Genomic DNA, 23752 nt, shown 5'->3' with positions numbered 1-23752 from the left:
TCCCCACTCGGCTGCCGTACCGCGGTGGAGATCTGGGGCCCTCCCCCTCCTGGCGAAAGATGCGCGCGTCGCCCAATAGCAGCATCCCCTCGCTTCAGACCTCAGCCGGGATTGCGCGGCTGTCAGACACAGGCAGCCAGTAGAATGACGCAGTCATTTCCGTTCATGTGTTAAACTCGCCATCATTCGGTTGCCCCGGTGACATCCAAGGCACGCTCATCCAATCAGCGTGGCAGCTCGAGGATGTGTCTCCATGAGGAGCGAAGAGCACCGGATGATGTTACCACGGTAACGCTGCAGCCAGCCGCTGTCCGACGTTTGAGAGAGCTGTGTGTACAGTCGCTTAGCCTTTTCAACATGGACGGGGTGGCATTAACAATGACACATAGGGTATCCAACAAGATGTGTTACATAACACAGGTAGATCAATCCATTGGTATAAGCCTACTTGATGAGGTCACTTGGTATTGTAAATAGGTTATGGCTGAAATGGAGGTGCCATTTTACACCAGGCTCATAGGCTATGTAACAGCCCCAGGGCGGTTAGTTTAAAGGGCCAGTGAACCCAAACCCTTACACTTTAATAGATAAATCTGGGTCTAAAAATAAACAACAGAATTAGGACCACTGGAGAAAAGTGCAGTGCAGTGCATGTGGTGCAATAATGGAAGTACAGTAGACAGACACACACAAACACGGTTTAAAGCATAGTACTTAATTTTATTATAATTTTTAAGATTAGGTTTTACACAGTTTTTGATTTACTTGAACAAAACTATTCACAAACATAAAAACATAATTATACACAAATATTTAAGAGTGTCACATAAACCAATTCAAAAGTAAAACATTATACTAAGGCCCAGTCTATAGAACGACAGATGGAACCACGGGTAACTGGCACAACATCGTCATCCAAAAGAGTTTACAGACTTTCATCAGAGCAATCCATCTCCCGCCACTTCCTCTAGGCCCAGCAACATCAGTAAGAGTCTCTTTTGTATATTTTTACCCCCATTTTGTCCTCAAACTGAATACTCTTGTGATGATTTTACAGACTATATGTGTGTTAAGTTTCTTATTTTACTTTACCATGCTAGAAAAAACAAGTCTATGAACGCGACGCGGGTGGGTCAGCGGTAAGGCAGAGTTCATGAAGAACTTGTCTAGACAGTTCTCCAACTGCTCAGAAAGTGCTTGAAAATAATGTTTCTATCTGGTTTGTAAAAGAGCAAACATTCTGTGTGTCGTGTCCATACCTCTTGGATGACTTAAGGGTGATTTCAACTCTGAAATGACGCGCGTGCACATCTAGCTGTATGACATTCAAGCAATCTGCCTAAAAGTAAAATGAACATCCAGTTGAAATAAATTAGGTAAAAATTGTCCAAACACATAAAAACATTAAAAAGAAAATTAGCAATTTGAAAAAAAAACAAAATAATAAATTGTAGGAACAAAGTGCAATTCTTAAACAGCAACCGAAGCGCAAACCAATTTGTGGACACGTTGTGTGTGGATTTCAATTATATTGATGAAATGTTTTTTTTTCTTTGCAAGCCTATAATACGCTGACAAAACGATTCATTAAACAAGAATTAATATACCAAAACCTATAAGTTGAAAAAATGTACAGGTTAAATTTGCCATTAAATGAGAAAATCAAACTGTCAGTACAATCTAACAAACGCGGATGTAAAGAAACCAAAAAACAAATCTAAATAGGTCATCTACAAAAATACAGTTTTCAACATTGTATCTTTCCAACAAATGTAGCAGTTATAGTTATAGTATACCACGTTATAATGCATTTTTTTTTCTCGTTTTTATTTTATAAAATGTGACCTATATAATACAATTTTCATACATATATATATAATAAAAGCTATATAATTATGGCCTGGCTCATACGAGGTGTGTTGTCCTGTGTAGGCTAGACAAGGCAGCGCCTAGAATGAGCCTCTCTCTCGCCATTGTTTTAACATCCCTGAACAAAACGCCTTCCGCAGGCCGGCGTAACAGGACAGGGCCCCTGGGGGGCCCCTCGAGGCCCCTGCAGCGGAGGTCCATGTAATAACTTACATTCACTTTAGAACACAACTGGAAGGGACAAATAAAAACAGGTGGAAAGGGAGAGCACTGCCGTCGAAGAACCGTCCGTGTGTCCTCGAGAACCAAACCCGTCTAGGACGGAGTGTTTAGAGAGACAGTGAGGCCGCCGCCTCAGATGGGACCCCAACACTTTGGGAGGTTTTACCAAATTAGTTTTGGGCTGAGAGTTTTCGGAAAGGGGGGGGGGGGTGTTATCCCCATGGTTACGACCCCGCGCCAACTTTTTTATGCTTAACTTTATAATGAGCGATGTTGTATATTCAATCCGCAGCGATACACTCCAAGTGTCTGGGAGGCCTAACCCTCACTCGGACGCAGACACCGAAAACCTCGCTGCTCACACGGAGCCTCACCGTCCACACACACCGTGGCGTTACACTGTGTGTGTCCGGGAAGTTTAACTTTCTCTGGGAGGCCGCAGTAAACAGCTGCCCAGACAGAGCTCCCCACAGCTTCGGGTTCCGGGTTCACAGGCTCTTTAGGGGTCTACTCTCAGTCCTTGCACACCACCTCTTGGGATGTTTCTTTTTTTAAATGGAACTAATTTAATGTCACCAGGCAAATACATCGTGGAGGAAATAAATAGCAAAGGTAAAACACAAACAAGAGAAAATAAAACCATAAAATGTATACATACTAAAGAGTAATAAAGCGTGTTTCGTTGTGTTCGTTTAAACTCTTATCAACCAGACCATGATTAGCGAGGTCAACCCCTCCCCATATACACTTGACATCTAGGAACCTTAAATTGCATAATGTGAGAAGGATGGCCAATTTTCTATACTTCTATTTGACAAATAAACGGTGTGTATGTATGTGTGTGCATTATATAAATCTTGACTTGAGACTTGATAGTAGCAACTAAATTATCGCAATACAGTAAAAACCACAAAATCGAAGCGGCTTAACAGAGCGTCCTAACACACAGAGTAAGCCTTACATTAATGTCGTTCTGGTTGTGCCTCAGCTGTGAGTGTGATTAAAGGAATAGCACTGTTAGTGATGTTCTCGTCGTTTTCCAAACTCTTCTTCGTTTATACACACACGTTTCTTTAGGCACTTCTAACATTCAAAGGAAAAACTAAAGGAACAATCAACTCAGTTACGTAGCGAGTAAAAGCACACTAGCCAGCCAAACATGAACGTAGGTCTACTTTAACTAAATCTCAATACCACTTGTGATTACATTAAGGGTTCTCCGACCACACTCGTACGTCGGGAAACGGTCCGTCTATCGGTCTATGCGGCGACACAATCTAGGGCTATTGCCACAGGTGTTGCTTAGTATATGTTTTGAATTGACTCTTAACTTAACTGCCATGTCTTATTGCTGGGAAGCGGATTAAATAGTTCAACAGGTCTATCTATTCGCCTCTGAACAGACACGTATGCAAGGCCAAGGCACGCCAGCAGGTGGAGCACTGATGCTGTTGTTGTGCGAGCAGCGCGTCAGAAGAAGAACAGAACATGGGCCTGCCTCAGGGGGCATTCATGGGGATAAAAAGCCATGAGGAAAATGTTCGAGAGCATGTAGGCTTTACACTCTGGGGATAACAATCTGAATTATGTTTCAACTTTTCTCTAAAAATTTCACCCTTTTTTTTTTTCGTGTGCACCAAACCCAAAACATCCTAGTGGACAGTCTGTCAGAAAGAAACAGTTGTAAGCATGAGACACCTTTTTAGTTTTTTTTGCATTTGACACTAAAATATATTAAAAAAACAAGAGAAATATCAATATGGTTTCCGTTAGTACGGGTACATGACACACACCCGGACACCGGGGCGTTACCGCGGGGGTTCAGCTGTTCCTCGTACAGCTGAGGACGCACCAGGCGGTCGTCAGGGCAGTCGTCAGGGGCGGTCGTCAGGGCGGTCGTCGTGGTGACCAGGGGTCAGTGAGTGGTCGTCGGGGCGGTCGTCAGGGCGGTCATCGGGGCGGTCGTCAGGGGGGCGGTCGTCGTGGTGACCAGGGGTCAGCGTGTGGTCGTCGGGGCGGTCGTCCGGGCGGTCGTCGTGGTGACCAGGGGTCAGCGTGTAGTCGTCGGGGCGGTCGTCGTGGTGACCAGGGGTCAGCGTGTGGTCGTCGGGGCGGTCGTCGGGGCGGTCGTCGTGGTGACCAGGGGTCAGCGTGCAGCCTGCGGGGCGGTGAGCGTGGCGGTCGTCAGGGCGGTCGTCGTGGTGACCAGGTGTCAGCGTGCAGCCTGTGGTGTGTGTGGGGGGTGCTCGTGGTATTTACAGAGGGGCTCCAGGGCTGCTTGGCACTCGCTTGGCCCCCAGCGCGTTACTTGAGGATGATCTGTTGGAGGGTAAACACACGTCACTCGATGGGGCCGAGCACACAGGCGGTCAGGTTACCATGCCGATATGATCATGATGTCACACATGAAGAGGTCACCAGGTCATCAGAGTAACGCTGTTAACGGCTACGTATCCAGTTTCTATTTTCTGTCACGAGAGGCTGTACCCAGGAAGGGCTGTTTTCTTTACAGATTAATTAATAACTAATGATCTTTACAAATGTAATGCTATTTTCGTTGGTAAATCGGGTCATTTTGAAGGATTGGTGGAGTGGGCAGTGCGCACTTTACATAACGTCACACAGAAGAGGCTTTTATCAAACACCACCGATAAAAGAATCACAGTTAGTCTCTCTAGTATTAGGGTGAAGGCCCCTTTGTTGTTATTGTTGTTGTGTTCTATAGGGGTTATGGTCAGGGGTCAAGACCCCTTTGTTGTTAATGTTGTTTTGTTCTATAGGGGTTAGGTCAGAGCAGGTAGAGGCTAATCTCAACCTACAGAAAAAGTAGCTTTCCTTCGCAACGTTTGTTGTTATGAGTGTTTGTTATTGTCTACTATCATTCTGACCGCTGGTCCCAGATCAGTCTGACTACTGGTCCCAGATCAGTCTGACTGCTGGTCCCAGATCAGTCTGACTACTGGTCCCAGATCAGTCTGACTGCTGGTCCCAGATCAGTCTGACTGCTGGTCCCAGATCAGTCTGATCGCTGGTCTCAGATCAGTCTGACCGCTGGTCTCAGATCTGCTGTGACCCGCGGTCGCTGCTGGCCAGAGACACTCAGAACCACTGTCTGGTTCTGGACCGCTGTCTGGTTCTGGACCACTGTCTGGTTCTGCTGCTCAGCCCGTCTGGCCCGGCGGACTCACACTGAGCCTGACCGGGGATTGGAGCAGCCTGAGTCTGTCCCCGCTGACAGCCGGGTCACAGCGTGGTCACTGTGTGTGTGTGTGTGTGTGTGTGTGTGTGTGTGTGTGTGTGTGTGCGCGTCTAAACTCCTCAACTGCTGCCCGGCTACAGGCACTGATTTGTTGTTGTGCCTGTTGTGCGTCAGAGTGCGGGAGTGTGTGCGGAGTGCGCTCCTGCACTACAGCTGCCTCTCTGGGCTCCGCCCGGAGCCGCGGCCACGCATCGCCATGGGAACCCTCCTGGGTGTTGTTTTGTGTCGTGGATACGGCGCGCCTCGCCTCCCATTGTTGTCGTTTGGAGCCACGCCCGGTCCTCCCGCCCACGCCTGTGGCATGAGGGGGGAGGGGCAGCCAACCAGGGGCATTGTGGGAGTTGTAGTCCGAGGGCTGGCTGAGCAACAGGGCTGGAGTGTGGGCCGGCTGTTGTGTCGTGTGTTGTGTTGTTTTGTGAGTTTATCACAAGCTATTCTCCCTGAGCTGTCGCCTCTGCTCCATTTTTATCATTTGAAATTGAATTAAATTAAATGACCCAATTTTTTATTTTAAGTTTATTATTATTGTTGGTAATCTATGTTGCAGCCTCTTATCCTGAATCAGCCTTATCACTTGATTTAATTCCTTTTTTAATTATTCATTTATTTTTCCATTCCATTCAGACGATCCCTCGTTACCGTGGTGATCTAGCAGTTAGCCAGTGCATTCATAAATCAATACGTTCAACGATCAAAACACAACATTATAAACAATAAACACATAGTAGCAAACAATAAGATATAGTGATATATTAGTGGCATGAAAGAAAAACCCAAATATAAATGTCATATAAATATAAGGAGTCAGAGTTGTGAGCCATGGCCCGACATACATCTAACCCTACTGACAGACGCACACTTCCCTCTCCTGACCAAAGCAGAGTCCTGACTCCGTGTAGAAGGAGGAACGCTACCGTATGAACCAAAGAGAAAGCAGAAACCATGCACCACAACAAAACAAAACAAAAAAAAGGATTGCAAATCACAACGACTCTATGCAGATGATAGATCTGTAAATAAGTGCTGCCGGCCACAAAACAACCACACTAAAATACTAAATGCAAATTAGAAAGGAGGAGGAGGAGGAGGAGGAGGAGGAGGCCTGAATTAGGTACCCCCCCCCCCCTCCCTGACTTAATGAAGAGCACTTATTTAGAGTCCAAGGATTCATGGAGAGGAAGCTTAAAAAAAAAAAAAAAAAAAAAAGAGCAAACCTGATTGGCCGATGCTGCCGCTGCGTAGGGGCTGGAGGTGGGGGCGCTGGCTGCAGAGACAGTAGCAGGAGCAGCACTGTACATCATGGGGACTGTCGGGGGAGGGGCACCATGGAAGCAATGGAGAGGGAGGGGCAGCGTTACGGTAACCATAGGGACGGCGCTCTCAGCGTCCCACGCTTACGAAACACAAGAGCGGCGCTATAGCGGCGGGCCGGTCGCTTCCGGTCGGAACCAGCAGGTGGCATGCGATCGCACACACGCACACACACACACACACATTCAATCACATAGGGGCGCACGCACACGCACACACACACAGGCGCAGATAGACATATGTACACACACACACAAACACACAGGTGCAGATACACATATGTACACACACGCGCACACACACACACACAAACACACTCACATACACAGGCGCAGACACACACATGTACACACACACACACACACGTTGGCACACGCACACTGGCTCACGCACACACACACGCAGCAAAGCCACAGGGCATTAAGGCGTGGCGGCGTAGAGGAGTAGCCTATAGAGATGACGGCACACCGCGGAGGATAGAACAGCTCAACTTCACAGCTAACACCAGCTACATATGGAGCTTATACGGTAGCTATAAGGTCATGGATGTTCATATTTTTTTATATTATTTAGTGTCTTCACTTTTTTTTTTGAGAACTGAATCTATTCCTTCAGACTGGAATGATCCTCACATTCAGAACGTCTAAAGATGTTATTTTTTTAAGAGGTTATAGAGGTGAGACATATGGAAACAGTTTAACATGTTATCATATTTACTGCTTTAGAATAAAAGGGGTTCAAAGTCAACTGTTAAACGTTGTCCCTTGTATTTCTACAACATACACATGCATCGTGTTGTGATATTAAACCTACACCTCTCTCAGTCATTGCCTATTCCCCCTTGGAACACACCCCTTGTGTACATCACTGCTAGGCTCGTAAGGCACAACAACAATACATTGACATTTTTAAAATCAGCGGAAGGAGAGAATCCACGCATGCAACTCTAACACTCACTTCCAGACATGTTAGAACAGAGAGGAGACAAAAGTGCAGGGGACCTACCAACACTGGTAGCAGGAGCCATGCAAAACACAGACCCTGTGAGATGGCGTGATGAGAACACAGGTTAGGTCCGGACGCATCCGTCAAGCATGGTGAACACACAACACTGGCATACGGAGTGAGAGTGGCTCAAGTTTCTCCGGCTAAAATCAAAACGCCGACTGCGCAATAGCGCCCAGCACTGAAGCGCCACAGTGTAATTGAAGAGGGGTGAGGGGTGCAGTATGTCAATACAAAAAGGAACTGGCATGCTGGGATACAGCGCTGCAGAATCCCTGGCTGCAGCCTCTACGAGTGAGCAGGGGTGAGGGGTCAGTGGCAGGGCCAGTTTATCTAGTGTTGTTGAGGACTCGAAGCAGCAGGAATTCTGTGTTGACAGAGAGGGCTTTACGTGTGGATTTCACGGCTCATGTCTTCCTACGAGGTGAAGAGTCGAGATCGAGGATTGAAAACACATGCCCCCTTTTATAAAAAGGGCCGCTGACATCCTGATAAGCCAAGAGTTATTGCCGGGGAAATCCTGCTACCTATCATGGGTTAGCACTCAGCAACAAGCCCTTATTATTCACAGGCTACACCGTGACAGGCAGGCCTACAGAGAGCTCCGTTGAGGGCGCGGGCTGGCCTCACCTGTGGGGAAGTAGGCGGGCTGTTGGAGGTGCGCGTTGGCCAGGGCCTGCTGATAGTGCAAGAAGCTGGGGTTGAGGAGGTGGCTGGCCCCGTTGCTCTTCTCCAGAGCTTGTCTCTTTGGTAGGGTGTGCAGCATGCTGTGGGGGAAGGCCTGGCGAGAGACACACAGTGGCACTCAGTGGGGGCGCCGTGCGCGGTTCTGCACCACTAGCAGAGCTGCATGCATGCTATCGTTTACACACTACACATGGGTCCCCGTGGGATAAGAGAATAGTACGACTATAGGCTAAGGATAGCAATGGGTGACCGTATTACAAGGAGTAACAGAAACAACAATTACAACACTTTAACCAAGTACATTTAAAGGTAATCAAATCATAGGCAGTAAATAATAGGCCTAAAGGTGATTATGATATTATGCACAAATACACAAATAGATGAGTTCTAGGAAGGGGGTTCACCCAACGTAACCAAATCATACGTTATCACAGTATAATCCTAGCTCCATGCAAAGCAAAAAGGTCAAAGTACCAGGTCTAACGTAGCCTCGAGGGGTCGCTTCATTGCTTTGGCAGTCGACTGAGTCTTAATAGCAGGCAGCGAGCACATGATGGCAGTGGGCCAATGGGAGTCAAGCGTATTAACATACAGGTAACAGCAAGCAGAGGTGCATCATGGGGGACAGCATTGCATTGTGGAGGATAGGTGAGAAGGAAAAAAAAACAAAACAAAACAAATCTGATTGTGGTGTACCACGTAAATATGCATGCACAGTAACGTGGCCGACTCACGGCGCTCACTACAGTCTAACGGCTGATCTAGGAACAGTCTGGGCTGGCTATTCATCGCTAGAACAATGCTAGGACTACAGAGGGTAGGCTATGTTAAAGGCAGTCTGATCGGTGCTATCATTGAATGGCATTAACATTAGTTGATCAGTTGTTGTTAATCATAATAAAAAAATAACTGGCTCTTCTACAGCAATGCTAAGACAGGTATAACATCAGTGATATATATATATATGCATTGTCAAAATGTATTGTAACACAGTGGTAATATTGTAAGGTAAGCATGTTATTCGACATAAACAGCTTGGTTTTAATAAGGGAGCTACCTGATGAACAGGCTAACCGACCAGGGAGGTGTAATCATCCCTGATCCCAAAGCACAGAATGTGGAGCTCTGTTACAGTGGCCAATCGGTCCATACCCTACGACTATGGTGTGTAATATAGGTATTATTATGGGTATTATTATATTACTATAAGACAGAGAAGCGAAAACCTGTTGTTATAGGCTGGGGATCATGCAAAACAATAAATAAAAAGGGTGAGACAATGTAAATGAGGGATTAAAACAAAGCCAAGGGTACGAATAGAGTTGTGGGATATAACAACGATGTAAAATGGTGGCTATTAATGCAGTCCATGGACATGCAAGGCGTCTATGAAAGTTACGGCTTCTGGGTGAAAACAGCTTGTTGCCGATGGATAACAAGCTAGCTAGAGGATAGCTTTCAGAGAGCATGGGTGCAATGGGAAAAGGTAAATGTATCATGATAAACGGGGCCTGTGGCATAATTAAGTTTGGGACATTTTAAACGAGCACTAAATGATTACCCTTACCCGTACCTGTCGAATAGGGAGAAACGGCCAGCTGGTTCAGTCTGGTTCAACGCGGGCATGAACCTGCTTTCAGGGCTATTTTTCCGTTAACTACAGGCCCAGGCTGGTTAATTAACTACCGGGTGTTGGACCAGCAACCCCAGCCCATAAGATCACAGCAGTAATCTAAGAATCGTACGTAAATCGCCCCGGCAGCGCAGAGGCCTTTAATATCAGTGATGATGTATACTCTATGTTATTATACTCTGTTATTATAGGTCACGACAGGCGACCGAGCTAGGGGTGATTAGTCGAGGGTGACAGGTCACAGGGACGTTACCAAGCCGTGTTAATAGCGATAGACACTACAGCAGTGCTCCACATTCTATGGGGACGTCAGGGGGCGGACACGACACCGTGGTCCGTCAGCAAGCACCAGGGAGACATTTACTGCCAAAGCTCCACCTAGGACAGGTCTACAGTACAGAGTACAGGTACGGGTACAGGTGAGTGTGTCCGTCTTACCATGGCCGCCACGGCCGCCGCCTGCGCCACCACCGCCGCCTGGTTGACCTGCTGCTGGCCAGACTTGATTTTGGCCTGTAAGTGTGCAGGGGGGTGGAAATACTTGCACTTCTCCCGGGAGCAGCGGCTCTTGATGTAGTCCATGCACACGGTGACCGTGTTGTCGCTGGTGTCGATCATGGGGCTGTCGCCCGGGTGGGCGAAGCGGCAGTCCGTCTCGCCCCGCGCACAGTTCCCCCGCTGGAACTCTCGGCACACCTGGGGAGGGGGGGGGCAGAGGTCACACCACGTCACGAGGGGGGGGGGGGGGGGGTGGGCCTGCGGTCATTGTTCACACGCATTGTTTAGGTCGCAAAAGGAGGATCTGAAAACGGGGATCTGAAAACGCTTGAGGGATGGAGATGCAAAGGGAGATGTTATCCTTTGCCTAAACAAGCGGCAGCTGTTGCACCAGAGATGTACACACCGGTGCACTCTGCACGTCAACCGAGTCAAAGCACGAGGGCGTCGTTTACGATCCACCTGAAACATCGCCGCGCTGTGCATACTTTTCTCACGATTCTACGACTCATAGACCATACATTCTCCGCCGCACTTCAAACCGATACCCCATGGTAGCTACGGCTGGTGTGCTGATGGCTGGGCCAAGGTCTGATGGCCTAAGGAAGCACGCCTTATGTCCTTTCCTAACCACTCTTCCTTGACCTCGATCGATAACGTCACTAGGTCAAGGAAAGACGTGAAGGACAGTTCATAAGGGCTTTGGAAGAGACATGATAATCCGACTGCCCCTTCACTAGGCTACGTCATGATGCACCGGTGGATGTTATGGACGTGGGTCTGCTGTGGTGAAGCGAATGAAAATGCGACTAAAAAGGGCTCTTAGATACTTGCACCGTGCGTTCTTACTGTGTCATTTCAACTTCCTTACCAAGGTTAGAATCAAAATAAAAAAAGGAACCAGTCACAAAAGGAAAACAAAATGGTTGCTACATTATTAATGGATTCACACCCTCCCCCTCCTGTCCACTCAGGTATCGACATGAGCCCTAATTAGTATGATAAATAATTGTCGGTCAGGTTGATCATTCGCTGTCGTGAATGGCCAAATGGTGCCGGATCGCTTTAATTGTTACTGGGCAAGGAATGGTAGGACGGCACTCTCTCCTTTCACAGAGGATTGTCCAGTGTACCCTACGCTAAAGGAGATAAGAAAGGAAGCACTGAAGCACCTTTCCTTAGCTTTTAGGGAATTCAAACAGCTCCTATCATGGCTGCCACTTAGCCACTTGTGGGTCATTACACCCTGTTAGGAACCTTTCTCAGCTCAAAGACCGTTCAACCGCAGCCCTGAGCGGTGTCCCAAATGGAGGGCCGCTGCCTTCCGACTTTCTTGTCTTTTGATGCGTTTTATTATCCATCCGTCTCGGAGGTCCGAGGATGTTGCCTAGCAACACGCATGAACACGCCCCTTTTTCTCGGACGGCAAACTTGCTTGCTCGGATGAACTCAGAGGAGGCCGAGCAAAATTCCGAGACAGAATTTAAGAAGGCTGCGCCGAGTGTGAAGTATGAACTGTTTTCATTGTGCTTGGACTGCTTTGGTGGTTTAAATGGCAATTTCAATCACTCGTATTACTGCAATACCTTACTGCGTCCGTATCTCTGCCTATGGCCTATTTTGGAGCACCTGGTACTCCGCGACAACAGCTTTCCGGGTGGCGTCCATGTTTTCCTCCAACGACCGAGCGAAACATAATAAAACGATTGAAGGGTGGGCGTGACGTCACATCCAAGGTCTGAGTCGGTTCGCAGAGAATACTAAAACGCACCATATGTGCACTTTGGAGGCTGTGGTCTGCCAAATGAAGTTCGGCATATTGTGGTTCTTTGACAATTACAAAATGCATCTGTGCATCTTTTGGAGGTAAATGAATAACACAGGAGACCAACTGGCAAGCTAATTTAATCCATAAAAATAGATGTTGATGATTGCTTTCGCTATATTCAGAGCCAAGTTTTAACGATAAACACTTATTGCATATGTGTCAAAACGTCAAACACTTATAATAATGACTTTCCCCTTCACGATGAAGTCTTAAGGTTGGCTATTATTACTGACGTCAAGTTGGACAAGTAAGAGCACTGAAACGACGACCGAATTTCAGAGTTCTGAGTTGCCTTGAACGCAGTAGGCCACTGCAGCAGTCGTTTGGGAGACAGCCCACGTTTGGCCTGTGCTCCTTGATTAGCAGACGCACCACAGGTGTGCAGCCTCACCTAGCCCCAGAGGCTAATCAGCCTGGCTCGGGCCAGGTGAGGCTGCTTCAACCAGCCGTCAACCGCACACACTCTAGCTGTGTTCGAAATCGTTCCCTATTCACTCACTCCCTATTCCCTATATAGTGTTCATGATATAGTGCACTATGTAGGGAACAAACAAACGAGAATTCGGACCCTACGCTGAACATTTCCAAACGTCATTTGCGTCAGTAAATGCGCCGGGTATTTGTGTGACGCAGACAGACGCGCCCACATCATGTAAACAAACCGGGCACTCACGAGGGAAGCTGGAGGTTTTATTTATTTTGAATGATCATTTCCTTGATCAAGTTTTTTTTTAAATTAATTTTGAATGTTAAATGTTTCTATCTTAAATCCCAAATAAATTGTTGACATTTCTAAACGAAAGCCGGACACTCCATCATTAAATGTATTAGTTTTCGCGGTTATTCAGCTTCTTCTTCTCCTCCGGAAAAACACGACCGCATTGCATTGTGGTATACGGGAGTAACATGTAGGGAACATCGTATGTTCACTAACATTTTGGGTATTTTAAGTCCACTATATAGTGCATGAAATTAACCACTGAGAATCCGAACACCGCCACAAAATGGCGAGCACCCTATACAGTGCACTATACCCGCGATAGGGAACGATTTCGAACACGGCTTCTGTGCGTGTGGTTGACGGTTGTTAACACACGTCCTTTTCATCCAGACGCAACCGAAATCCCGCAGTGGAAGCTGCAGAATGGAGACAATAAAACAGAAATCGAGATGACGTCATCCCGCTCCCCGGGCCGGGCTGTACCTCCAACTTGTCCGAGCGCTGCTTCTGTGAGGGGGAGGTCGAGGCGCTCTGGCTCTGCACCGCGACCGTGGGGCTCCCCGACACCAGCATCTGGTTGCTGGGGAGCATCTCGGCGGACATCAGGCCCATGCCGTGGCTCATGGGCGTCAGGTAGGGGCTGTAGCTCAGGCCGGGGCTCGGACCCAGCCCCTGGGCCATGGAGAACGTGGGCTGTTGAGGGGAGCAGGGTGTTAGCAGCTGTCGGGGTTCACCGCCGTCACCTCGGCCCAATAAGGGCTCTCCTGTTAAAGAGGCGCACAACCTCAAAGGGACTCACCCGAATCCATAAAAAGGATCAATAAAATGGTTTAAAAAAATAAAACAAGGGATTCATATTTTTTGTGATAGGCGGGGCGACCAGGGTCAAGAAGGCAGTTGAGCAGTGAGTCACCTCGCCCAGTTGGCTGAGATCAACGTGTGGCGGGTGGGGACCTGCTCTTACCATGGCCTGCATGCTGGTTCCTGGGATCATGAACTGCATCTGCTGGGCCAACATGGCCGCCGCGGTCTTCTGCTGGATCAGGTTGTTGCGTCCGTTGATCTCCAGCTGTGTTTTTAAGTGCGATGGTGGATGGAGATACTTGCAGTTTTCTCTTAAGCAGCGACCCTAGGGGGGGGGGGGGGGGGGCGTGGAGATTAGAAGAGATGAATATATGGAAGGAACGCTAGCATTTGGTCATCAGCAGGAGTAGTGTGCGATTTAGTATTGCTAGTGTTTTATACATTCTTTAGTGATGAATACCACTTTAATAAATACCTCAGAATATTATATATTGCCTATGGCTAGCTTGTTAAGTTGTGAAGCATGGGCACACACATACCTGCTATATAGGTAGTTAGTTCTCTCTCTCTCTCTGCCTCTCGCTCTCTCTCTCTCCCTCTCTGCCTCCCTCTCTATCTCTGCCTCTCTCAAACAAAGAGAGAGAGGACAGGGTGCAGTTTATTACTAATTGAGTTCAAGCTGAAACATGTCATCATCGTTTTGGGTTAACAGTTTTCCCGCTCCATAGTTGTAACTTCTCATCACCAGGCGGTTACTGTTGCTCCAACAGATATTAAGACATCTCCGATGCCCTGCTAGCCTGGATATTAACAAGCTATTTATCCCCTCATCACACTTGGCAATAAGCCGATTGTTGTCACTCCTGTCCATCAAGCAAGCGAACAAGACTAATCATAGATAAGCCCCCTCTGTCCTAAATATGCAAATAAGCAAATCCTTTGATACGGTCAGGCCAGAACTCATTTCTAACTAATAATACCCCCACCCTCCTGGGGATGCATGTCAATCTACTTCCTGCCAGAGTTTGTGTAACATTATATGACATACTAAGACGGTCCTTCATTTTGCCTGTGTGAGCTGCAAGTATGGAGATACAGTAACACTGCACTGCAGGGTCTGGGAAACCTACAGAATAACTCTAGCTCTGATACCGATCTCTATTTCAGACGTGTAAGAATGTGTGTGGATGATGGCTGGTTTAAGAACCAGGTGAGGCTGCTTATACCAGGTGAGGCTGCTTAAACCAGCCATCATTCACACACACGCCCACATCTAACACAGAGCAGTAATAGAAACAGGCCATCTAATACTCTTATCTCTGATACATTCTCATCACCGTGTCCGATGGTAATGTTTAATGAGTGACACGCGCCCGTTTCCACGCGCACTCCCGTAGCCCGCTCTCATGGCAGCGTACCCATCATGCATTTCCCATGTGTGCATTTAGTCCCCCCTAATTTAAGTGTTCCCTTTGGAACACTTATGTCATTCTGTTTAACTCCCGACGCCGGGTAATTTACTTTTCCTCATAAATAGGACACTATTCCTCCTTTAATGACACAAAGCCCTCCAGTCAGGCCTCAGTCAGAGACGCTGGAGCAGCTGTTTACTCACACACAGTTTGGCCTTGTTCACAAACAAAAGGATGTCACTAAAGGCGCATCGATTTAAATGTGTTTTTTGTTTTTTTCCACAGAGTCAAATTCATCATGTGCTCGTCGGTTTTCCCGATGAAGACAACGATGCAATGTAAAGAACGCCCACGAACACAGGACCACTGTGGGCCTCGTCAGGGACATAACCAGGCTCACAGTGGTTTTCATTTTCAGACTCCTTTACTCAAGAATAATTTGGGGCGTTTTGCAGACTTTTACACAAATCCCTTATTTCATTTCATTTCATTCGACCCTAGGCTCCTCAGCTAAAACCCATCTCTAAGCCCCGAGAGGAGTATGGGAAAGAGGTCATATTTTCCATAATACCTTTTATTTTCCATTCGCTCAGTGTACCCCTTATTCTCTTCTCATTATGTGCATTGCATAGAAAGCCAAGACGTCTTTATTGGCTAGAAATACGGCTAGTCCATCAATTTGTCATGTATCATGAATGGGTTATTGTGGTCAGGTATTGCTGCTTTACCAGGATGCCCGACCTCGCTGTAAAGGTCACCTTCAGTTGAACCAACAGCGCTTTGCAATTTATAATCTAAACTACCACTCTTTGTATTTATGCATGCATACGTATGCGTGTATATACAAGCTTGTTTGGTTATGTAAACAAAACTCAGGGGACACTCTTGTAAGTACACAACGCATGCTTCCAGCAGGACTGTGCCATCATACCAACCAATCATTGCATCCCACATCACAAGAATAATGGATTATTGGCTAACATGAGGCTCCATAAGATACTTTAGTCTAATAAGATTCCAGGGCTGCATCTAAATAAAGTAGGCCTATAAATAGCTCTGTAATGCATTCTAATGGATGCTTCCAAATATCAGCGGGGGATTTAGCATTCGGCAATACCGGAATGCAGTGGTCTGCGTTGGTTGGCCAGTGACATACAAGAGTAACAAGCCAGAAGAACGTGTGTGCTCGTCCAGACGAATCAGAAGCCGGATCCTTTATCTGAGTTTCTGTACAGGCCGGGCGTCTGGGGCACAAAGTCCAACATTCACACACGACCCAGTCCTGAGTTTTCTGCATGCCGGTTAAAGGATTCTCATTGATCAGCAAATATCCTCTGTTCCAAGGCCTTTCAGGTCTGCTCAGCGTTCAATACTCGCCCTGTTCATCCTCCATTCGTACTTGTGCCAGCTAGTTTTGGCCTGACAAGAAAAAGGGAGTGGTGAATGAATAGGGCGGGATTGTGTATCAATACTGGTTTCTCAATAATGTCGGAAACATGTTTGAGTCAATTATGTATTAACGTGTTCTCGAAGCCATGTGACGCATTGCAACAAAATTTGAAAATATAGCAACTCCTCCTGATTGGGTGGGTCGCTCCCTCATGAATATGAACCTTGTTTTATTCTTTATTGAAGCAAATCCACCAGCAGATATGGTGGAAACAATGCTCCTTATTCTTTTGAGGTTATTGCCCTCATTGTAGCCATAGTTGGTGTTGACAGTTTAAACATAAAACTGGTTAAAGACAATGGTGACAATGTTTTACACACACGACAGTCAACAATCATTAAAATTCATGAGAATATTCTATCAACAGACCCACACCAATCTCCTGGGATCGGCAGCTTATTTAGGTTTTATTTAGCTACACAGGCTGGCAGGTATGTCTGGATGCATAGGGATGCTACAGCAGGAGAGCAGTGGAGGTAAGCTGTTCTGTGCGCACCTCGGGAGCCTATGCTGAGCCAGAGATCTTGCAGTGTATGCAGATATTCTAAGAAAAGCAGTCACTAGGCTTCAGCACTGCAAAGTGTGGGTCACAATAAAAGGGGCTGAGAGAGAAGAGCTCACAAGATATAATAGTAGGAAGTACACTAGATAATCACAGTAGTACGACATAATAACACAGCCCATAAAAAAAATCACAGCAGATTCGTCTTTAGCCGTGACACAGCAGTGGCGTCTCCGTGGTTCAAAATAATAGAATGATATTCCCACTGTGGTAAAGGCGGGAGAGAACACCCAGCGGGCATCATGTGTGCTGGTCACAAGATACCAGTTACCATGCAGAACCATGTGCACCGAATCAGGCCCGGGGAGGAATGTTGTCGGTAATTGGTGAATCAGCGAAGCCCCCGCCTGCTGACCACTCCACCCACCGCTGCTCGCTGTTTACAGGCCGCCCGGGATGAGCCAATGGACTCCCGGTATGCGGCCAAACACAAACACTGCAGTTTCTTGGTGTGTGTGTGCTCTAGTGGGAGTGAGCGCTAAGCATACAGATGTGACGATATGTGGGCCTTATCTGAGACGGCGTGTGCATCATTGTAGTTACGAGAGGCTCATGCATTGATCATCAAGGTCTGTCGAGGCGGAGAGAGTGGCTCGAGAATTATAGCGCTATCCCGGTTCTATCGCAGAGCAATTACCGTCTCTCTTACTGCCTCTGTGGGCCGTGTACGGCAGGTACCAGTCTCCCGGAGCGAGGAGAATAACATGACAGGAACACCAACAGCAAAGACAGGGGGAATAAATCGTTTTTTGACAAGGCAATAACCAAAACACGCAGCTGCAACGGATATTGCTCCTCCAAAGCATGCTTAGAAGCCCTGCACTCCCCCTCTCCCTAATATCCCACATTTGAAGCAACCCAGCCCAGGCTTTCTGTCGGGGGATGAGAAGGCCCTGGGAGGGGGGTGAAGGTCTAGCGATGGCGTTTGCCCCGCATGGGGGAAGGAGACGGGCTGACAGCACTCTGACGGGGCCGGAGAGAGACAGCCACATTCGAAATGCCCTCTCAGACAACAAGCTATTCATCGGGGGAGAGAGCTGTGACAGCATCACATGACTGCAGCAAATGCAGATTTGCCATCCAATCTCTTTCATTGCTGCCCTGTGAATCCAGGCCCAATATAGTTGTTGTTATTCTCAACCTTTCCCTCCGCAAAATAAGCTACCGAATGAACACCGCAATTCATATTCGGGCTTGATGAGTTGAGCGACGGCCTCGTATTACCCGAGTACAGTGACATAACGTTCTTGGCGATGCAGTGTGAATTTCACCATCCGTGGCGTGGGTTTATGCATGTGAGCATTTTAATCCTGTTTGTCACGGGTGGTGGTGGGTGCCCACCGTGCATTATTTTAAAAGTGAAAACGACAAAGCCAATAAGCAAATCAGGGCTAACACCTAAATGAGCGCAGAATAGACGAGTGAGGAATACGCTTAAGCACAGCTGTTTAAAAGAGCAGAGCCTCCCCCCCCTGAGAGGAGAACACACACTCGGAGGCATGACTCTGGTCACATTGTACAGGAAAACACATGAGCGGTGTGTGTTGTGGACCCATTTGGACCCATGGGGAAGAGTGAGTCAATAGCAGCCCTGTTAGGGGGAAGCGGTGGCAACCGTGTGACACTGGGCAAGGCCCATGGTGTGTCTGATAATCAGGTATCAGTCCGGGCGGGCTCCTTTCACTTCTCCCATCAGGAGAGCCAGGGGCCCCCCACCACCACCCTCTGAGCTGTGATCCGTTGGTTACGCCCGGAGCAGATCTGACGCTGTCGTTCTGAGGTTTGATCAAGATGTCTGATCCGGGAGGATGTTTTACACTAAATGACGGCGAGTCTAAATGCAAATTAGCCAGAGGGTGATGCTATGTTGCTATGCTAGGTAAGGAGACGCCGCAGTGAGGAACAGCTGTGGCCATTTGTCAAAAAAGCTGTTGAACTAACGGAATAAATGTGATGTAACTCGACTGAGCAAGTGCTGCATTTCGACCCTAATGTGGCTTTGACCAACCAAAAAACACTCCATAATAATAACAATCCATAGTAATAATAACAACATAGGCCTAGTTTTAAAATGATATAACTCTAAGGGTTGATAAATGATTGCTCGGTTAGTGTTATGCTTTGTTTATTTCGTGCGAGTACAGAAATAGTGAGTAAGATCCCTTACCTTCAGAGAGTCAAAGCAGGCAATAACTCTCCCATTTTCCACTTGGCAGCTCTTTGGTGGATGTGCAAATTTGCATTCCTCGTCACTACGTGAACAAGTTCCTCTCTGGAACTGCCGGCACACTTCCAGAGTTAGCCATTTTGTGTCTCTTATCGAGGACATATTCAAAGCCATGGCCAGATATCGGGGTTATCTTTTTGGAGGCGTTAAAACCTGACGTCACACGTGCTGAGAAATAAAACAATCTACCTACGCGGAGATGTCCCTCATTGTTAAAAAGAAAATAAATTGAAACAAAATGAGTTGTCGTCCATAAGCCGATCGAGTATCAAGGCAAAAAAAAAAACACAAAATGTGGAAAAGTTAACAGCCATACAAGGAAAAACCAACGTAGCTGGTTCTACAATACATTCAAGTGTGAAGTCCTCTACATCGCCCGGTCAAAGGACAGGCAAGAAGACCTCATGGCAACATCTGCAGAAACCTGTCCGTTGTAAAAGTTTCCTCCCTCTCCTCGAAAAACCTAATGCGCAAATCTGTGAATGTATTGGCCGGTGAATCAGACGGTTTGCAGGTGAGGTACAGCGGAGCAGGAAGCCTTAAAGGGGGTACAGGTGTTTGACGCGATACGGCTTCAAGTAGGGGAGGTCTCGTCAAAGGCACTTTCTGTTGATCTGAAAAAGAAAGATAGAAACATAATTGTTAGTTCCCCGTAATTACCTTACTTCCATAATGTATACAGTACGTGCTAGAAGGACAATGCATCATGCAAAACTAGTGGGTACTATATTGAGTACATTGCTAAAGTCACGGCCTTCCTTCGTGTGAGTCACACTTCAACATAACTTTGACAGAACCATGGGGTTACGTCAGGGTGACCTGAGGTCTGCTACTCATCGTTTCTTCCCCTCTACAACTTCCTTCTACGTCTCTGTGTTTGACGGTTTAATAGGTTACACCGAGATCAGGTAAAGCAGTACAGCCTGAACAGAGCCTGTTCCCCATTGACTGCCATGTGGCCCCAGCCACTTCTAGACAGGCCTGCGTGTAACACTCCTCTGTGGGCCAGACAAGGGGCCCGGGGCTGGTAGCGGCTACAGCAGTGGGTTTGGGTATAACAGGAAGCAAAGAACAATGTCATCAAAGAGCCAATCAGGCAACAGATGATCCGTTTATTGTAAAGAGTTTCGGAAGGGAAGTGTTTGCAGGATAAGCCCAATGGCCTCTATGCTACAAAAGGTGCATGGTTGAAATTACGAAATTACTCCGTTGTCTGTTCAAAAGCCAATCTAAATACGCCTCTAGTCGCATTCACTGCTTTTCGTCAAAGAAACATGGCCATCTGAGTCTCTTCATGGCTGTGAACTGGCCACATCGGCCCCGCTGCCACCACACAGGGTTTGATTGGGTAGTTGATTAGCCTACATTTCGCTCTGGAACATCTCTGATGGACTCAATTTAACTGGGTCACCTTTACTGTGCCACGGCAGAGGAATACACTCGTGACATGCTTCTCATTCGGATTGAATCTCAGCATGGCACGAAAACGGGAGAATACATTGCATAAACGCATTGTCTAAGAGTAAGAATGTATTAAATATTCAAACAGAACCACCGGGTTTGTATTTAAACATGTCAGACAACACAAGAAGCCACCCTATGCACACGTATAGTAAAAGGGCTCTAATGTGTGCTATACCACGTGAATAACGTATGCAATAGAAAGATCATGTCAATACCACATGTGGACTCCACAAGCACACCCCCTGCTTAATGGTTAAGCGACCAGTATCTACCGAGCCTATATAGCCCAGGCCTACCAAACAAGGGAATCACTGCTACGAGCTATGGACTCGGGTGACCTGGGAACAGGACACACACACACTTAGTATTGGAACACACAGGAAGTCGCAGCGCAGGCAGAAAGAAAAAAAAAGAGTTCACTTCTCCAAAATGAAAGCGTTCATACAAAAGGAGAACTCTTTAACTTAGGACCTTCAGCAACTCGAACCCTGCTTCCACTCCCCCCTTCACTTAACATACGTCCAGAGCCATAACCTCCTCTCAGCTTTTAAGGCATGGTATTTAAAAGCATTATAAAGCAAATTCCTTTGGGCACAAGTCAGGAAACGGAGCAAGGGAAACTACCCACTCAAATGCTGCACGTTCCTCTGGAATCTCAGCCAACGTGTTGTGGGTAGTTACCCAGTCCCTTCCCAGTGCGCCGTTGATCCAAACAAGAGCATATTTACCTTATTCCCACTGCCCCCACAGCGGCTTAGTTCCACGGACCGTAAAGGAAAAGTAGCGTCTGCTCAACTGTCTAGCAGAAACCATAGGCAGAAACATTTCCAGCCGACCCCTTCCTGCCTGTCTGCCCGCCTCCCTTAAGGCCCTCCCACGTCTGGAGCAGGCCAATGGGAAATCAGAGGCAGACTGCAAATCTGGGAGACCATTCCACACTGACAGTCTTTCAGCAGCCTGTCCTAACTGAACCTTAACATGCAAGGTCTTTTGAGTATAGGCTTATTGGAACGTGGAGCGTTATCATAACAATCATACTTAATGACCGCACCTTGGTTTGAACAAATGTGTTGGTTTGAGCAAATATATAATTAGCCTCTGCACATACCAACAAGAATCTGAAAGTAAGTAATATGATCTGTACCTACTTAGGGGGCGTATCAGTTACCTTTCACTTTTTGGGTTCGACCGAATTCAATTTTCCATTAAGCTGTTAACTGAATTGACATCTGAATTCAACAGACTCCAGGTCTCCTTGTCTGACGGCCAGTTTAGCTCAGTTTTCGCCATCCGTTGGAGACTGCATATTAAATCCAACCTTCTGCTTGCTGGTCACTCTTTTAAAGAGATAAGGAATTATGTCAGGTGTAGTTGGGATTATCAGATGATCTAATGTTTAAGTGTGCATCCCTTTAGAGCAGACATATCAGGAACAGTGGAATATTCTAGACTCAGACCTTGATAAAAAAGCAGATGGCAGATGAATTAGAATGATGTGGTGAACATTAAAGCTGATGTTTCTTATGCATGTTTTCTTATTAGATCCGAGTCTATTTATTAGTACAAATCAGAATGTAGTCCTTTCACAATTTGATAAAACTATTGCACCACTTTCACAACCCAATCATGAACGCTCTCGCATGCCCTACATATGTTCCTGCACGGATGACACATCTGTGTAATTGATTTTTTTCTAGGTCAATTTTCTGTCAACATTTATTTATCTATTATAATCGTCGTACAGCAGTTCGGCTGCAGAATATGTGTTTACTTAGTTAAGCCGTGTCCCCATGTGGCCTAGCCTTTTTTAAAACAGATAACACATTACCAGACCACCAGTGTGCAGACCAAACCGAACTTGTGACCGCAGCAGAACCAGCCCATGCATCGTGTCTAACATCACGTCTAACATCGTGTCTAACATCAGGTCTAACTCCCTCCAGCCGAGGCCAGCGCTGCGTTTCCCAACAGCCATGACAACACAAAATCGGACCAGCGGGCCTTTCCTAAAAACCTCCAGAAACGCGAAAGCTAGCTCTGCAAAGACCATGATCCAGCACAGTGACACCACATAGCATGTAGCCCCAGAGGCTCGTCCGGGGCTCGCCTCGGAAGAGGTCCGCTTAGCAGTATTAGCTCCAGGGTGACATGTCGTGGAGGACAGCCATCAGTCGTGAGGGGCAGAATTAATGGCTGTTGGGAAAAGCTGTGGAAATACACTGTCATCCGCACGTCCCACCGCACATAACCTCGGCTGGCTAGGTGGCGGACAGAGCATGCTAGCAGCACCGGGGCAGCACAACTGCTTACCTCATCATCATCACCACGACCGCGGAGAAGAGGAACCGCTCCCCGGGCTACAGCAGTCACGCACCGGCCAGGAGGACACCAACAGACGGCCCGGTAGCACCATGGAGTCTGGGGGGGAAACGAGACGTCAAGTGGGTGGGTGGAAGGGCTCGGATCAACGGTCCATCTCAGCCGGGAACTGTTTTCTCAACACGTCGACCGCAGTAACATTAGCGCGTCGGACGGCGGAGGCGAAGCGGGGCCCGGGCGGACGAACTCGGTTCGTACTTTGTGGCACTGCACAGATTTAAGCAACAAGCTTCTGACAGCTTACTGTACGGCCGCCAGTGGGAGCCGACGAGGGGTGTCAGCGTGTACGGTATAAAATGTACTCAAGTGTAGCGTTTGAAATATGAGGCTGGACGTCGATGCGGTGAATATTAAACGTTGTGCGGATATTTTTAGCTTGATTGTTGTCGAAGTTTAATGTTTACGGCTTGACGAAGGCGCG

General features: G+C 47.2%; 1 protein-coding gene across 7 annotated transcripts; it reads right to left on the bottom strand.

The window, feature by feature from the left end:
- Positions 1–699: 699 nt before the first annotated feature.
- On the bottom strand, positions 700–23529 carry LOC307072021 (muscleblind-like protein 2a). 7 transcript variants are annotated; one of them, XM_079731172.1, is made up of 10 exons: positions 23263–23529; positions 19429–20102; positions 13998–14162; positions 13517–13726; positions 10425–10682; positions 8828–8881; positions 8297–8447; positions 7667–7702; positions 6565–6656; positions 700–4410 (listed from the first exon to the last, which is right to left on the bottom strand). In XM_079731172.1, the coding sequence occupies exons 2-10, from the start codon at positions 19600–19602 to the stop codon at positions 4396–4398; spliced, it is 1155 nt and encodes a 384-aa protein (XP_079587298.1). In that variant the 5' UTR covers positions 19603–20102; positions 23263–23529; the 3' UTR covers positions 700–4395. The 7 variants fall into 7 exon arrangements, with proteins under 7 accessions (XP_079587298.1, XP_079587297.1, XP_079587299.1 ...); XM_079731171.1 differs by lacking the exon at positions 23263–23529 and adding an exon at positions 21681–21794; XM_079731173.1 differs by lacking the exons at positions 6565–6656; positions 23263–23529 and adding an exon at positions 21681–21794.
- Between the last annotated feature and the right edge of the window lie 223 nt (positions 23530–23752).

Source organism: Pollachius pollachius (assembly GCF_949987615.1).
Source record: "Pollachius pollachius genome assembly, chromosome: 3".
Taxonomy (NCBI): Eukaryota; Metazoa; Chordata; class Actinopteri; order Gadiformes; family Gadidae; genus Pollachius; species Pollachius pollachius.
Note: the sequence above shows the minus strand (reverse complement) of the source record. Positions and strands in the feature narration are given on the sequence as shown.